This window comes from Rhodnius prolixus, unplaced genomic scaffold (assembly GCF_049639745.1).
Source record: "Rhodnius prolixus isolate KJV_2025 unplaced genomic scaffold, Rpr scaffold_4, whole genome shotgun sequence".
Classification (NCBI taxonomy): Eukaryota; Metazoa; Arthropoda; class Insecta; order Hemiptera; family Reduviidae; genus Rhodnius; species Rhodnius prolixus.
The window spans coordinates 1,633,819-1,650,382 of record NW_027411614.1 but is presented as its reverse complement, the minus strand read 5'-3'; the positions used below and the strand labels follow the sequence as shown (position 1 = coordinate 1,650,382).

The 16,564-nt window shown below is 32.1% G+C and overlaps 2 protein-coding genes across 2 annotated transcripts; both read left to right on the top strand.

The window, feature by feature from the left end:
• The first annotated feature begins 118 nt into the window (after positions 1-118).
• CycY (cyclin Y) lies at positions 119-7,056 on the top strand. Its single transcript, XM_074130875.1, has 7 exons — positions 119-432; positions 625-863; positions 934-965; positions 2,882-3,076; positions 3,430-3,563; positions 3,639-3,791; positions 4,098-7,056. The coding sequence occupies exons 2-7, from the start codon at positions 647-649 to the stop codon at positions 4,393-4,395; spliced, it is 1,029 nt and encodes a 342-aa protein (XP_073986976.1). The 5' UTR covers positions 119-432; positions 625-646; the 3' UTR covers positions 4,396-7,056.
• Positions 7,057-8,935: 1,879 nt separating this feature from the next.
• On the top strand, positions 8,936-16,095 carry Kap-alpha3 (karyopherin alpha3). The gene is made up of 11 exons (XM_074132712.1): positions 8,936-9,214; positions 9,435-9,537; positions 9,615-9,816; positions 10,186-10,346; positions 11,797-12,023; positions 12,141-12,266; positions 12,344-12,478; positions 13,018-13,122; positions 13,933-14,167; positions 15,696-15,784; positions 15,909-16,095. Exons 1-11 carry the CDS (start codon positions 9,149-9,151, stop codon positions 16,002-16,004), a joined length of 1,545 nt encoding a protein of 514 aa, XP_073988813.1. The 5' UTR covers positions 8,936-9,148; the 3' UTR covers positions 16,005-16,095.
• The last annotated feature ends 469 nt before the right edge of the window (positions 16,096-16,564 follow it).

Below are 16,564 nucleotides of genomic sequence, written 5' to 3'. Positions count from 1 at the left end.
ATATTAAATATTTTATATTGCTACACATTAGTGCAATGGAATAATAAAATACATCATATTAACTTCAAAGAATTATTAAAATTGAATAATGTTATTTATTTTAAATCTGTGATTCAGAATGTTCTGTTGTCTGACTGTTCCGAACTTAGCCCATACCCCTAGGCCTTATATTGTGTTGGTGTCGCATCTAACTAGTTATTAATATTTTTTTTTTTCAAAAAAAAAAATAAGCTGTATTTTCGACAGTCGGCTGAATTTGAAAAATATGTATTTCATTATCACATCAATACGGGCACTCATGATCATATAACAAAAGTAACCTAAACCTTATCAGTGAAAACATAACTTACGAGAATAATGTCCTAAATGAGTTTAATAATGCAAAGAAATGCGTGGCTTTATTTGCACGAAGAAAAAGTTTCTATTTTAGAAGTAAGCTTCAGTGTTTAAAATAGTTTGAAACTATAAAAATCACGAGTTAGAGAGGTTTTCGTTGCCCTTAACATTGCATTAGCTATATTTACATTATCTGCCTATATCTTATTTTTGCTATCATCAATAGATACCGGAGCTTTAATTAAATTTCTGTTAATGTTGCGTTCATAATTTAACTTCTTATTTCAGATTCTTTGGCCTTTAGGCAGTAATGGGAAATAAAAATAGCTGTTGTGCCTATTCAACTCCTCCTTCAAGAAGAAAAGACGCACCGCAGAATTTCGAAGAATATTTGCCAGAAGGAGAAGAAAGTATTGGAAATCTTCAACATATCAGCGAGAGAGAAATAGAAGACTGGGATACTGACCCATCGTTACACCCAAAGGCTGGGACATTATTTCTTGAACGTTCTAAGATATCATTGGAAAGTAAGTCCAAATTATTGTTTGATGTTATTAGTGCTCATAAATTTTTTTAAAATCTGAATATTGTTTATAGATGGGCTTTCCAGGAAGAAAAGTCAGAACCATGTAAGTGTTATTAATTATTTATTATATACCTACATCTATACATATTTATTTGTTGCTTCATAAAAATTTTAATTCGAGGTGACTTGTACTTTCAAAGATTTATTCCAACCAAAATTGTGTTTCATAATTTGTTTTTTCATAAATTTTAAATCATCGGGATCATCCTTGTTCCATTTGTAAAAGTCGATATTAGAAGTTTAGTTTAAACTTTACTTTCTTATTTTTTTATTTAGCAAAGTTTCTCTTAAGGAAATTTTGTCTTGATGTAAGATATACCCAATACCCAAATGTAAGAAATACTATAGAGTCATATAATTTTAAAATGTCTTCGTAATAATGCTTACAATAGTCATTAGAGCGTAGTGAAGATTTTAGAATTGGACAATAAATAAATAGGTTTCATGACTTACGTGTTTACTTATTTCTTTGTTGAATGATGAAAAATTTGTTGTCTCGTGATAGTTAATATAGACTTACTACTAATGGGTAGCAGGTGTTATGCTGTTGTTGATAACAATTTAGAGACCACTGAAAACAGATATTCAGCCAATCATAAGCAATGATTTTATCCATATCTGTAAGATTAGATTTCAGACGAATGAAGCAATAAGAGAGTATTTAAAGAACTTTAACACCATCGAAAAGTGAGGGTCACACGTTGGTGTTTAACGAACAGCGAGAAATTAGAGTGTCTGGTAACGCAATAATAAGGATGCTGAAAGATTTCCCAAGGTGAGTTCTTTTATGAACTAGCCGGCATGTCAGTTAAACTGCACTGCGACCGAAATAGGTCTAAAGGTGGTTTCGCTGATCTGTATCAACATTTCGAGGAAAAGAGAAGTTATGGTTGGAGTGGGGAGAGCCTACATCCACATTAGTGCTAACACACCCTTTCCTAAAGTCTTCCCAAATTATAAGTGTCTCGAAGATTCTAGGGAGGTATATCCTTTTCCGGAAAACCTGATAACCAACAAGACTCTCCAGAGAAACTCCAGGATGTTTGAGTAGCCGGAAGACACGTAATAACTGCTTGCTAATGGAAACATAACCAGTTTTTATTAGGTTATGTGTGCAGATTTGTGACATCGCATTAATAATGAAAGCATTCTGAAGATGTGCTAACGTCAACGAATGGTTAAAGACCAAGAAAGTTTAGCTTAGCAGAGCGGATATTTACGAGATGTTTTCTCCTGCACTGCATGATCCAACCTGTATGAGTCCCATTTCGGAATTTGTGCATGGTAACTGTGGCACAGTCATTAGGTAAGTTGCCAGATACTTTGCACGGATTGCGTGATACCTTGGATTAGGATGTTGAAGTTTTTCTCAAACCCAAACAATTGTATTTATCAATTATCATTTGTCATTATCATTATGTATATTGTGCGAGTGTTGAAAAGTGTTGGTATTGTGTGTTTTTAGTTAGGGTGAATGGCGTCCGCTGGGACGCCTTGTCTCTGAAGAAGTGGCCAATCCAATCGTACGGACTAGTTTTTAGCTTATTTCCCTGTAAAATTTGACCATGACTGTTCGTCATATATACTCATCATAAGCGTTGTTCACTAACAGTGATTAAAGCTTGAATGTCTAAGGACAAAGTAATTCCATATAGCAATATATTTACCTGTGTAGCATTGTCTTATCCTTAAACACTCAAATGAAGTCTTTGTATATTAAATTAGCAGATTAGGTAGATTTGTCCAGGATAACCGTACCTTATAATCATAAATATTTTTTTGTTCTCTTTGTTAAGGCTTCCTTAGTTGAAATTTTAGATATTTACTTTATGAATAATTTTAAACTTAAAAATGTGAAAATCTAATTCGTCATTTCGATTTTAGAGCTAATAAGTTATGTTATATCACAATAGTTAATGTAAAATCAAATACAGTATAATTTTTTTTATTTTATTGCAGATCTCAGAACTACGTGGATCAGGTCTTAAAAAAAGTAGCTCATGTTCTACAATCTACTTAGATGACAGTACAGTTTCTCAACCAAATTTGAAAAATACTGTAAAATGCGTCTCTTTGGCAATATATTATCACATCAAAAATCGAACTTCAGAACGTTATATGGAAATTTTTGATGAGAAAAAACACCCTCTCACGGTAAGTATGGCAGTAAGTGAAAATATTAGCTAAAGAAATGTTATCAATGTTAATTTTTAATAAGTTTTAAAAATTTCAAGATATGTTGAATATATTTAATCTACATTCAGAAGCAACGTGCGCCTGAATTCCTGGATCTCTAAATTTATAAAGTGAATCTGTGTTACTATTCATTATAAGCATTTTCGAACATAGTTCACTTTGTTTTAGCGGACACAAGTTTAAAGATGTATGAAGAATATTAATTCCATTGATTAGATTTAAAATAGTATTTAATGTTATGTAGAGTGCTCTACATGGCATTATATCTTCCTATGTTAACGATAATAACTTTTCTGTATTATTATTTCCAGAGAGATGGTGTACCCCAAGATTATGATCAGCATAATCCAGAACATAGGCAAATTTATAAATTTATTAGAACATTATTTAATTCAGCTCAATTAACAGCTGAATGTGCCATAATAACTCTAGTCTACCTTGAAAGGTAAAATTTTACTTTAAAATAAATAAAACAAAATTACCGAAAATGTATTTATTTATTTATATTTTTAAATTTAAGGTTATTGACTTATGCGGACATAGATATAACACCTGGAAATTGGAAACGTATAGTTCTTGGTGCAATACTACTTTCATCTAAAGTATGGGACGATCAAGCAGTTTGGAACGTTGATTATTGTCAGATACTAAAAGACATTACTGTAGAAGATATGTAAGTAATAACTAATTTTAGAGTTAGTTTTTGTTTGCAGGAAAATAAATAATTGAAAGAGCCTAAAAATATTATCTGAATAACAATGGATACCCGGATTGCAGAACTATAAATTTCACTTAATTTGTTTTATAAATACATTGGATAAAGCAATACCTCCTTTTAACAGTAGAGCCATCAGAAATATTTTTGTGTAACTGTTTAGGTTTCAAATTGGCCTTAAGCTTATATTTAACTAGCAGGGATTTACTTTCACTGGAACGATAATAGCTATCGTTAACTTTCTACTTTTTTTTTCTTTTACAGGAATGAACTGGAAAGACAGTTTCTAGAGATGTTGCAGTTTAATATAAATGTACCATCAAGTGTATACGCTAAGTACTATTTCGATCTGAGAAGTTTAGCCGAAGCAAACGATCTAGCCTTTCCCGGTGAGCCATTGAGTAAAGAAAGAGCACAGAAATTAGAGGCAATGTCACGTATCTGTGAAGATAGAATAACCGCCGAAGCTCTAAAAAATGGACTCAAAAAATGGTCAAGCCTTGATAATGTCAATGCAATGGGTAATATAGCTCCTAGGAGAAGTGTGGCAATACTTTCTTGAGATTTCATTTTCTTTTCTTTATTTCCTTTATTTTTTTCTTCTTCTTCTTTTTCTCCATTTTAATTTAGACTTATATATTCTCATGTAAAATAATCTTAACAAATTTCAAACTTACTAATTTCTGTAAATATACAACACTTATAATTGTGATATGAAAATGAACTTGTTGTTATTTGTTGACAATAAGAGGTCGTACATTCACATTATATGGTGAAGTGTACGTAATCATATCCATTAATTTGCTTCTGTGATTAATAATTATTTTATTTTATTCATTAATAATAATTTCAAAAAATACAATATATTTGAAAAATAAACGATCCAGTTATCCTTGTGCAGAAATATTAAAAGGGGCGGGGGGTTCACACTGAGTCGTGATCTAGGCAAAAGAGCAAGTCCATCTTGTAGTTCGTTCTCACGGAAGAAGTGCCTTGCTAGATTCTCGCAGGTTGTTTTTGTTGGGGCAGAACTGGAAACTGAGAATGAATAGTGAAACCCTGAAGAAGGTAAACAAAAGTATTAAAACTTTTTTTTGTGGTGAATCCAAATTCCAAAAATTGTATTTGTTTTTTTTTTTTAATAACTTATCAACGATTCACACAGATGACACTGATATGGCAATACATCAGTTTCTGATGTAACAAAATTTCAGGTTGCTTTAAGCTACCACTCAGTTATTATCATTTATTCATTGAAGCGTTCGGCTAGTCGACTTCAACTACCTAATTAAGCGCAGTCCTAAAATGTGATTCTACATCGTGCGGGGCGAGTATCTTCCAGCATAGGAAAAACACCATGATGATCTGCTACCACTTCCCCGTAATTGCAAAGAGGATATGTTGAACTTACCTAACCCAATGTGACTTGAGAGGTTAGGGCTCCTAGTGTTAAGGCCTAGGTTCTTATTAAATTCTAGCGTTACCTTTCAAAATCCTGTGTTTTTTTTTGAGGTGGGTTTTATGTTACTGCTTTGATGTCAACCTGGCCGAACTTTTTTTTTAGCATTACGAATCGTCAATCCCGGAGGAAGATGTATGGCTCTTATTACCCTTCCAACTATTTCTGGAATACTACTTTTCTAGCGCTGAGTGTATTTTTAAAACTTAGTCAAGAGTTGAGTTTCTCTAAAAAATGTAATTTCTTGTAATGTTAGGATCTATCAACAATAGGACGTAATGCTATTTATATTGGTCGATGAGGCAGAACCATCCATGTATATTCGAATTCAGGAGGGAAGGGTTATGTGACGACAGTTACAGAATTCTATGCTTGTAGGTCCTTTGTCTGCGGCGGAACCTTTTAATTTCCTCTGCTATATTAAAGAACTATTTTTATTTATCACTGGACCAGGGAGGTTGAGTGCAAAGCTTCAGCGATAATCCTACAAATTCATCACAAAACTGGAGCCAACTTTTTTTCTTCTTAAAACAATCTGTACATCTCCTATTTGCGTTTCCGTTTTAGCGAGAGAAGACCTACGCTAATGATACTAACAACTCTGTTAAACTGTATCCAATTGAGTTGATGCCTGAAGCTGTAAAATTATACTTTCGCGATCATGTTCAATCCAACCACCTAGAATACAGAAAAAGTGATATAACGACCTTCCTTTCGTGTACTTTCTCAGAACAAAGACCCTGGTTGACAAGGTGTGATGAACAAGACGTCTACCTCTTGGAAAGTGTTTCCAGCCAGTTCACGACTCATTGAGTTTAAACCTTTATGAATTCTTCATATAAACATCTATTTTTCCCCTCCCTCTAATAAAGGGGAATAATGATTACTCTTTCTTTACAATAAGGTACGCACACTTCTCGTCGTAGATTTGTACAGGTGTACAAACTTTAGGCTATAGAATTTTTAGAAATTATAAATATTGTACATTACAGCTAATCTCAAGCCATAATTATGCCTTATTTCTTCTATTTTTCAAAAAATCAAAATTGTTAGTTCATTTAGAATTCATCTATTATATAAATTTCGCTACTAATTGGGAAGTTTGTAATAGACTATCTTCTTTAAAAAAAAAATCAATTTTTTTAGAAGATATCTATTTTAAAATAAAATTCGAAAATAAAATTGATAAACTGTAGAAAGCAAGATGCACAAAAAGGATTGGAACAGTGATATAAATGAAGGCCATAAAAAAACTAGATTTCTTGGAAAGGCCTATTTTCTTTCTTTAAAAAAAAAAAAAAAAATCTAGCTTAGTTTTAAGACTGCCTTTTTTGCAGGCCTATTTCATCTTTTTTTTTTTTGTTTATAAAGCATTTAAATTTGTTATTTTATAAATATTAACATTTCTTTTTTTCCTAACAGTTTTGGTAAATTTTTATTGAAAAAGATTTTTTTTAAAATGGAATTGGGCATTATTTGTCATATATGTGCCAACTGGACTTAGATCATACAGTAGTAATTTTGAAAAATTTATGTACCGCAATTATAATACATATTTACATTTCTTATTTATAATCATTAGTAACCAAAGGTTTTATTATAAATTACATACATTAAAAAAAAGCTTAGTATATAGGTTTTATATGTAAAGTTTTTTTTTTTTTTTTGTTCTGGTGTTCGTAAAAGAAATGCTGTAGAAACTTTTGTTGTAAGAAGAAAAAGAAAAGAAAACAAACCTTGTAAATAAACATAATTATACATTTCCATTGATTTCATATTTAAAAGAGTTTATATAGTGAGTGACTAAGGGCATAAACTAGAACGTCCGCTTTTGTGGACCAACTGAAGTAGCGGAACCCTGCAGAAGCAATTAACGGTGTGATTAAAGTTTTATTATTCTTCTTCTTAATCAAACGAATATGCGAGATGTTTCTGATTGAACGACTTCCGCTTATAAAAACAAAGGGTGAACATTCACAAGATTTGCTCTGACCAAAAAAAAAATAAAAAAATGTTCGGAGCAGTTTTCTGGAAAATATCATGAAACGTTTGTCTCTTGAAACTGTTTTCCTTTTTTTCATTTTTACATTAAAGGTAAAATTTTCATTTTTCTTCAACTTTTGGCCAAATTTATGTGGATACAACACATCTGAATGTTCAATACAAATATATAACACTAACTAATACTGTTGGTTTCATCATTGAAGCATGTCTTTTAAAAATACTAAGCGTATTAAAATTATGTAACGCATAAAATAAAGTTACTTTTCACATTAAATGTTGCCAAACTAAAAAATGTTTTATTTTTGGGGGGCTTTACCCCCTTGGATTCGCTCCTGAAAGTTACTCGTAAAAGTAACGGTCCCCAGCCTCTGTTTGGCCACATTTTCTGTTGAAGTTCAAATCACTTATTGAACAACCTATCCGTTTAACATTACTTTAACTTACTACGAAATGTTCTTTTATCATCAATCGTTTTTGAGGATTATCGCCCCTAGTCGCAATATGCCAAAGGTCTTAACTCAACTATCGATATCAATCAGATAATTATCAGAGGCTGCATGCTCTTCCTCCGATCACATACAAACCTGGGCTCGATATGCATGCCTGTTACGAGCAGGAACTTGAAAAAAGTACTTTTTCCTTGAATTGCTGAATTTAATTGGAATGGTACCTTGTAACAGCCTCCAAAAAAGGAAGAATGCAAAAACCAGGAGAAGTTAACGTAATTGTATGCAACTTTTAGACGAGAGTTTAAGATTTTACGATTTCGTAAAATATTAACTAATAATTTCCGCCAGCAGGAAGTGGTGAGAAAGAATGTAAGGCGCTATTGTCTAAGAATATTTTGATATTTGCTCGTTACCTGTATAAAATTTACTGTAAGACTAAGATGCTTGGAAACATATTCGTTTTATAAAAGATTTTTAGCAAAGCTTCCGCGTTAACTCCTTTTTACAGTTGCAATGGAACAGCTTTTGCGGGGTCACCAGCTGAATTTAAACTTATTAACTAATTGGTGTTCACCAAGTTCTTATTTCTAAATTAAAAAAAATGCTTATGGTAATAGATTAATCAGCAGAAAAATAAGTGAAACTTGTGAAAAAATAAATAAACAGTTAAATCAAGTTTTATTTATAAAGATATTTATGGGCACCAAAAATATATTATACTTTCTTTCTCTATAAGATGGGAAAAATGCCAAACCGGGCAGACACCGGTTTTATCCCGGTCAAACCAAGGCGTTCATCTATGTACTTTAGAACGATTGGTGGCTATAATCTTTAGGTTAGATTCAGAACACCGTAATGAATTCGTTTTCCCCCCTCAATTTTTGTTGATAATTTTAAAATTTATTGCCGTGAACATGTTTTGAATCTCAAAATAAGAAAAATCAGCTTATTAGCAAAAATAATTAGTCTTCACTCTTACACCTCACGCGTAATTAATAAGATACCAAAACATCACTTTTAAACATAATTTATTTATAACCAATAAATGGTGTCATAATGTTAATTTTGTCCCTTCTAATATGTTCAAACCAATCTTATTTCTATGAATAAGTTTAAATAGATACACAGATAAAATTTATGAGGTAGATTTTTTTTTTTTTTTAATGCAAACTTGTCTATCATGACGTCATTGCCTTGTTTCTATTATCCATGCAATTTCCATGAAACGTGTTTAGAAAAGCTTTTTCCTCTTTATAGAAGATAAAGTGCTTGTTATGATAAATTTTAGCTTAAGAAGCTTAGTTTCGAGTCCACAGTATAAGTTGTCTAAACAACATTGTGTGTGACGAATAATTCGCATTTAGAGACTGTATTATTAAAAATCTTCAAACCTACTACAAGAAATGGCGTCTGATCAGCATATAAAAAACCGAATGCAAGTTTTTAAAAATAAGGGGAAAGATCAAGATGTAAGTACATTATTTAATGATGTAAATAATCAGTTGGGTATAAAAGAAGTATAATAGAATATTTAGATACATTAGCATTTGCCATGTAGTGATTAGTGTCAGCGAGTTTTTTTCTTCTCTCGTTACTTTTATTTTAAATTGGTATTTCATAATTAAAGTACATCAAGTAATGAAGATCAAAGTTTTGAATTAATTATTAATATGAGTTTTTCCCCCTTAGGAAATGAGAAGAAGACGAAATGAAGTCACTGTAGAATTGAGAAAAAACAAAAGAGAGGAAACATTATTAAAAAGACGTAATGTTCCAATAGCAGATTCTACAGGTTAGAAAAAAGTTATTTAAAAATATTTTCTGTAAGATTATTAAGATAACAGATTATTTAACGTATGGGTTTCTTAGATGATGATGAAGAGAAAAAATTGGACTCTATTAACTTAGAAGAATTGGTGGAAGAGGCAAAAAGTCCTAATCCGGAAATACAGTTACAAGCAGTACAAACTGCTAGGAAACTATTATCATCGGATAAAAATCCACCTATTAACGACTTAATTTCTAGTGGCATACTGCCGATACTCGTAAAATGTTTGGAAAGAAGTGATACGTAAGTTAGTTTTAGTTATTTATCTTCAAAATATTGTTTGGAAAGTACGAAGTGGACTTGCAATCCCAGCTGGGAAAGCCTTAACAGGGTTCCAGATTGATGATCAACCCACACATGTGAATTTATAGAATCTTAAGTTGAAGAAACAGTTTTCCATTTTTAACCTTCTATTACGTAATTCATCTATCTAATGGAATAGGCACCACTGGATCTTTTATATTGGTATTAGTATGTGGCCTCTCTCAGTGTAATACTTAATATGATTAGGTATTTTTTGTTACTTCAACCAGTGAAAGCTAAGTGGTTGAATTAACTTTTTAATTTATTTACTCGAAGTATTTATTATAATTGAAATTTTTTCAATCACAGCCCAAATCTTCAATTTGAAGCTGCCTGGGCGCTTACGAACATCGCTTCTGGTACCTCAGCGCAAACCCAGGCGGTTGTTGGAGCCGGTGCCGTTCCATTGTTCTTACAACTTCTGTATTCGGAACACCAGACAGTATGCGAACAAGCGGTTTGGGCACTAGGTAAATAATCTCAAATCAGATAATATATTTTTACAGACAGGAATTTAAACAAGATTGCTTGCTGCAAGAGCCTACAAATGATATTTTTTTATTTTTACATGTACAGAATCTGATAAGTAGTCTCTTGTCCAGTAAGTTCTTGATTTTTCATTTTCAGAAATATATGCACGGAGTATCGTATTAATCAATGATTGTACACTTATAATTTTGTCTAAACTTAATTGATCTATTGCCTTAATTACTTGGACGGGTCATTCATTGCTTTTTAGTTTCAAACAGTAGTATTAGAAACAGCTACATCTCGTGTTTTTTAGACTATTCGGATGAAGGTACCTCCTCTTTCATGTTTCCATTGGTAGGAATGGTAGGCATGAAAAAAATTCCTTAAAATTTAAACTCAGGAATTTTCAAAAGTTATACACTATTTTCTAATTGGTATGAACTTCGGAATATTACTCTTGTCTGCAACCAAAGTACCAGTGCAGAAAGTTCAACAAAAAGGAATCTAAAACCATTCTAACCCAAAACAGAATCTAGAAAAGAGGTAGAGCTTTCTGCGGTTCACCAATATAGGATATAAGTTGTCACGCTAGTACTGTTTTAAACGCAAACAAAATTTATGTGTGAGCAATAAGAAAATTAGTTGAATTAAAAAATTCAGAAAATAGCTAATTAAGAGAGATTAAGTTGTTGATCTTATTGACCTTAGATTTAATTCTCACCTGTTTTTAATTTTCATCAATCATTAGAGAGAAATTTAGAAAGTTCATCAATTCGATATTGAGAATTTGAGTTCTTTTGTGAAGTTTGAATCAACAGTTACACACAGCGTACGCTACTTCACTTGCTCGACTACGGTTGAGAGGTTATATTGTCTATTCAGTTTTGCAAAAAGAAAACTTTGTATCGAAGGTTTTATTGCTTAATAAAATTCAGGAAATTATTGTAAGTAAGGAGTGACAATAAGTTCTGTATTTATTTGTTTATGTATAAATATTTAGATTGATGAGATGTTAAATTATTTTTTAAGAGAGCGGGGTTGACTTTGAATTGGTAACTGTTACATTATTATTATTTAATGAACAGGGTGAATTACATATTAAAACTGTCCGGTAGGACAGCTGTATTAGGGTTGTACGATTTATATGTACGTAAATTTTGCTTTCATTAAGAACTGCACTGATAGTGACAGCTCTTCTCCTGGCATCTAGTGCAGGCTGAATGATTTTTTTTTTGTCTGTTTAGGTGCTGTTGCAGATAACCAACAGTATTCTTGAGCTTTAATAAATTGTTCTTTTTCTGCAACTTCTTTCAAAGTTTCCCACTGTTACGCTCTTTCTTGTGTGTCGTTTATACCATTTTTTTTTTAGCTGCTTTCTTTGTTTAGCCTATCTAGTAATGAGCAATTGTACTTTAAGTTGAAATTTGCTGAACAAATTTATTTTTTCAGGTAACATAATTGGAGATGGTCCCGGTCTTCGTGATTACGTCATAGGGTTAGGAGTAGTTCCACCACTGCTTGCTTTTATTAAACCGGAAACTCCAATGCCATTTCTTCGCAACGTAACATGGGTTATAGTAAATCTGTGTCGAAATAAAGATCCACCACCACCAATCAAAACTATATCTGACTTATTACCTGCTCTTAATGTTTTAATTCATCATACGGACATAAATGTTAGTATTATTATTTTATTTTTTTATTTAATAATTACATTAACTAAAAATTTATCATTTATTTTTAACTCAACTCCTTATTCCTCACTTTTGAGTTGATTATTCATTTTATTTTAGATTCTGGTTGACACGGTATGGGCAATTAGTTATTTGACAGATGGTGGAAATGATCAAATACAAATGGTTATCGAAAGTGGAGTAGTTCCTAGTCTGATACCTTTGCTGTCGTACAAAGAAGTGAAGGTTTGATTGAAAGTTATTTATTTACCTTGAAATATTCGTGATAAATAAAAACTAATCCTATTTATTTCTGGTTTTAGGTTCAAACAGCTGCACTGCGAGCTGTAGGCAATATCGTAACAGGTACAGATGAACAAACGCAAATTGTTTTGGACTGCGATGCTCTCTCTCACTTTCCTGCCTTACTATCTCATCCGAAAGAAAAAATATGCAAGGTTTGTACAACTAGTTTTTAAAAAACAAAGAGTTTATTACATTCTACATTTTTGGAATCTCAGTCAGGGAAATGGATTTCTTGCTTAGATGGTTGCATAACACTTATTTAACATTATCTGGACTGTAAAATTTTAGATAAAATTACCAAAATCATTCAAATCAATCAAGATGAACTAAAAATTGTCAAAAAGGTGTAGTAACCGGCTTTTACACGGATGCGACTCCAAATTTGGAAATTTTAATGGAAGATATTTAACTTTTAATAAGTATAAAACGACTTATAAAGGAAGCGAGATTTTATCAAAATCTTTGAGAATGGTTTAAAGTCGGAGTTTTTCATTAACAAGTTTAATTTTCACGTTGTAGGACATAGGTGCTGGGCTGAGTGAGCTTAGTAAGATAATCGATAGAAAATCTTCGATAATCCAACTATTAAGAGTACATTTGTCCTCAATTATTGTATAATCTACTTTTATACCTGAAAAAATGAAATTAAAATATCTAATTTTCAATAAAATACTATATTTTTTTCTTATAGGAAGCCGTTTGGTTCTTATCAAATATTACAGCTGGTAATCAACCTCAAGTACAAGCAGTTATAGATGCAGGACTTTTACCTAAAATTATTAATAATCTTTCTAAGGTATTTTTATTATTTTTTTTTGTACATTCAGTAAAAATAATTTGTTTAAAAAATAATTGAGAAAAAATATATCCGGGATGATCACCCACTTCCATCTATTGGGATTTAAAAATTAAAGTTTTTGTAATTAAATGTGTTCTAGTCCGTGAACATGCCTTGGGTGGGGAAGGAAGAAAAATTTTGCATAAAACTAAAATCCGCGACTCTATTAGCTCCAGGAGTTAGCTTTCGGCTGATAGGGGCAAATCCATATCCTGAAAGACGAAATTCAATCTGAAATACTTTTTAGGATTATCATCCTGGAAGTGTGGGAGAAATACCTTGTGCGCAAATATTCTTTAAAAACAGTCAACACCAATGTGACTGCTTCGTAATGTTCTCGTAAAATTTATAGAAAACTGGTTTCTCCACTTTAAACATCTGCTCTGATCACCGAGCGGTCACTAATTCTTGAGTTAATGACAAGGTGAATCATTATTATTTCCAAACTTAGCGGTTTTTGGCTCGCAAGAGTTTTTGTTTTTGTGTCAAAAATAAAGGTTTTTCTGAAACGATGCCGTTTGTTAGCGACTACTCGAAGGAAACTATATTTAATCTAAAAATCAGTTCGGCACCTTTTATTTCCTTTCTTCTCCAGTAACGTTTTGGTACCACCTCGTATCAATTTCGACCTTTTTAAAACAAAAGTACGTTTCGTCAAATGTGTTGTTCTTTATTTCAAAATATTATGCCTACTTTCACATCATACAACGACAACCTTAATTTCTTCAAACAAGAAGAGAATTTTTCTTGAGAAAGAATTTTTTCTAGGGAGAATTTCAAACAAAAAGAGAGGCCGCTTGGGCTATAAGTAATCTTACCATCAGTGGTAACCGAGATCAGGTTTTAAGGTTAATTCAGGAAGGGGTCATTTCTCCTTTCTGTGCGCTATTGGACTGCAAGGATAATCAAGTTATTCAAGTTGTTCTGGATGGATTAAACAATATGCTTAAAATGGCTGGTCCACAAGTTGACGCTCTTGCTAATGCAATTGAAGAATGCGGAGGTAAATTAATGATTTATTTATGTATTTTAAAGAGTATTTAAGTTTTTTTCCCCTCTCAATACAGTATGCGTGCTACGATGATATCCAACACTGCTTGCTGATCTAACCACATTTTCTAGTCTACACGCTTTTTGTCAAGACTTACTTCATCCTAACTCAAAGAGTGAAAAATCCTTTTTCAATCAAGTCATATTTTCTATTATAAGGGATTTACAGTTTGTAAACAGACTCAATACTCACACACAGACCATTTTCTTAGTTTTTGGTGGTAGAGTATTTGTATTTACTTCAAATCGAATATTGCCGATAAAAACTCAATATCTATGAGTGTGATCACAATACTTTTCTTTTTCTAAGTAAGAAAGGTAAAAATTAAATAATTTAAAAATAAAATAAAATGGTGAAAATAGTCTTTATTTATTATAATGTAGTACTAGTTAATTCAGGCTTGGGAATCTCGAGAGTATACTTACTACTTCCGGATATCTCGCAATTGCTCATTTATGGTGGCCTAATTTAATACCTGACGTAATATTTGTAATTTTAGTAGGTCAGCTACGAGGGTCGTTTGAAAAGTCCTGGCAAAAATAAAAACTACTTAATTTTTTGGGGTAAACCTTTTTTATTTTTCAACATAGTCTCCTTTTAGGCTTATACACTTCGTCCAACGCTGCTCTAGTTTGTTGATCCCTTCCGAATAATAGGATTTGTCCAAGTCTGAAAAATATCCATTCGTTTCTGCAATCACCTCCTCGTTTGAATAAAATCTTTTTCCCGCCAGCCATTTCTTCACATTGGGGAACAAATAGTAGTTCGAGGGAGCCAAGTCTGGAGAATAGGGGGGGATGTGAAACGAGTTGTAACCCTATTTCCATTAATTTTGCGACCACAACTGCTGAGGTGTGAGCTGGTGCGTTGTCGTGATGGAAAAGGACTTTTTTGTGGGCCAATCGTGGGCGGTTTTCTTGCAGCTCGGTTTTCAAACGGTCCAATAACGATGAATAATATGCACCTGTAATAGTTTTACCCTTTTCCAGATAGTCGATGAGGATTATTCCTTGCGAATCCCAAAAGACAGTCGCCATAATCTTTCCGGCCGAAGGAACGGTCTTCGCCTTTTTTTGGCGCAGATTCCCCCTTGGTAACCCATTGTTTAGATTGTTCTTTGGTCTCAGGAGTGTAGTGATGTATCCATGTTTCATCCACAGTGACGAAACGACGCCTAAAGTCCTGCGGATTCTTCTGGAACAGCTGCAAACCGTCCTTGCAACACTTCACACGATTTGAAAATCACTCGACTTCCTCGATTCAAACGAATGCCAAACACAAAGAAATAGACCGATCTGGCTGAAATTTGGTGTGTGTTCTTCCAAGAGATGCAACTAACTAAACATAACCTCGACACGCGCCTGTAGTGCTATCTCTCTGACTTTGCACGGACTTCTCAAACGACCCTCGTATCATTAGCCAAGGCCTTCCACTAGACATTATTATTTACTGATTATTAATATTTTATCTTTTATTTAAGGTCTTGATAAAATTGAAAGTTTACAAAACCATGAAAATGTTGAAATTTATAAATTGGCTTATGACATAATTGAACAGTATTTCTCTGAGGTAAGGAATATGCATTTGTGTTTAAAATAAATAAAAAAAAGCCTCTTGCTAACTTTTTTGCACTAAAATAATGCTTCTTTTTCTTCTTCTTCTTCTTCTTCTTCTTCTTCTTCTTTTAAATCAGGAAGAAGAAGATGCTAACGTTTTACCAGCAACAACAGAAGGCGGCTTTCAATTCGATCCAAATACAAGCATCCCCAGCGAAGGTTATAAATTTTAAATGGTTTAAATATTTAGAAGCTACGACCGTACATCTGGTGTTAAAAAAAAAAATCATATATAAATTAAAAAAAAAAAAAAAAAAAAAAAAAGAGTTTATAATCGCTGAAGCATATGTATATTTTTGAAGCTGTGGATCTGTTTCATATTTCGAGTATAATACATATAATATGTATATACAAAACACATTATATATTTGTATGTAAATTATTTATCGACCTTCCAAATGAATTAAATTTTCTGATTGCCTTTCTTTGTTATTACAAAGTCTTAAAAAAAAAAAATAAATAAATAAAAAAATATCCGTGCATGAAGGAAAAAGCAAAATAAAGAAGTAGATTTTAGTTTCTAGAGATGTTCATGTCCAAAAAAAAATAATAATATTGTTAGGACTGTAAAGTATTTGATTACTTTCTTTTCATTTCCAAACAAAATATATATATAAAATTTTTATTTAATTTTTTTCTTTTTTTTTTGTAACATTTTCTATTATGCAACTTAAAGAAACAAATTAAACGTTGCATGTCTATAGGTATTTTCTTACAAAAAAGAAACGAAAGG

What these genes read in the sequence shown, in the direction of transcription:
- CycY (XM_074130875.1), top strand. Translation starts at nt 647, where the DNA reads ATGGGAAATAAAAATAGCTGTTGTGCCTATTCAACTCCTCCTTCAAGA. An exon ending in GGAAGAAAAGTCAGAACCAT is followed by an intron (nt 966 to 2,881) that starts GTAAGTGTTATT and finishes ATTTTATTGCAG; the next exon opens with ATCTCAGAACTACGTGGATC. An exon ending in GACATTACTGTAGAAGATAT is followed by an intron (nt 3,792 to 4,097) that starts GTAAGTAATAAC and finishes TTTCTTTTACAG; the next exon opens with GAATGAACTGGAAAGACAGT.
- Kap-alpha3 (XM_074132712.1), top strand. Translation starts at nt 9,149, where the DNA reads ATGGCGTCTGATCAGCATATAAAAAACCGAATGCAAGTTTTTAAAAAT. An exon ending in ATAAGGGGAAAGATCAAGAT is followed by an intron (nt 9,215 to 9,434) that starts GTAAGTACATTA and finishes TTTCCCCCTTAG; the next exon opens with GAAATGAGAAGAAGACGAAA. An exon ending in TCCAATAGCAGATTCTACAG is followed by an intron (nt 9,538 to 9,614) that starts GTTAGAAAAAAG and finishes TGGGTTTCTTAG; the next exon opens with ATGATGATGAAGAGAAAAAA.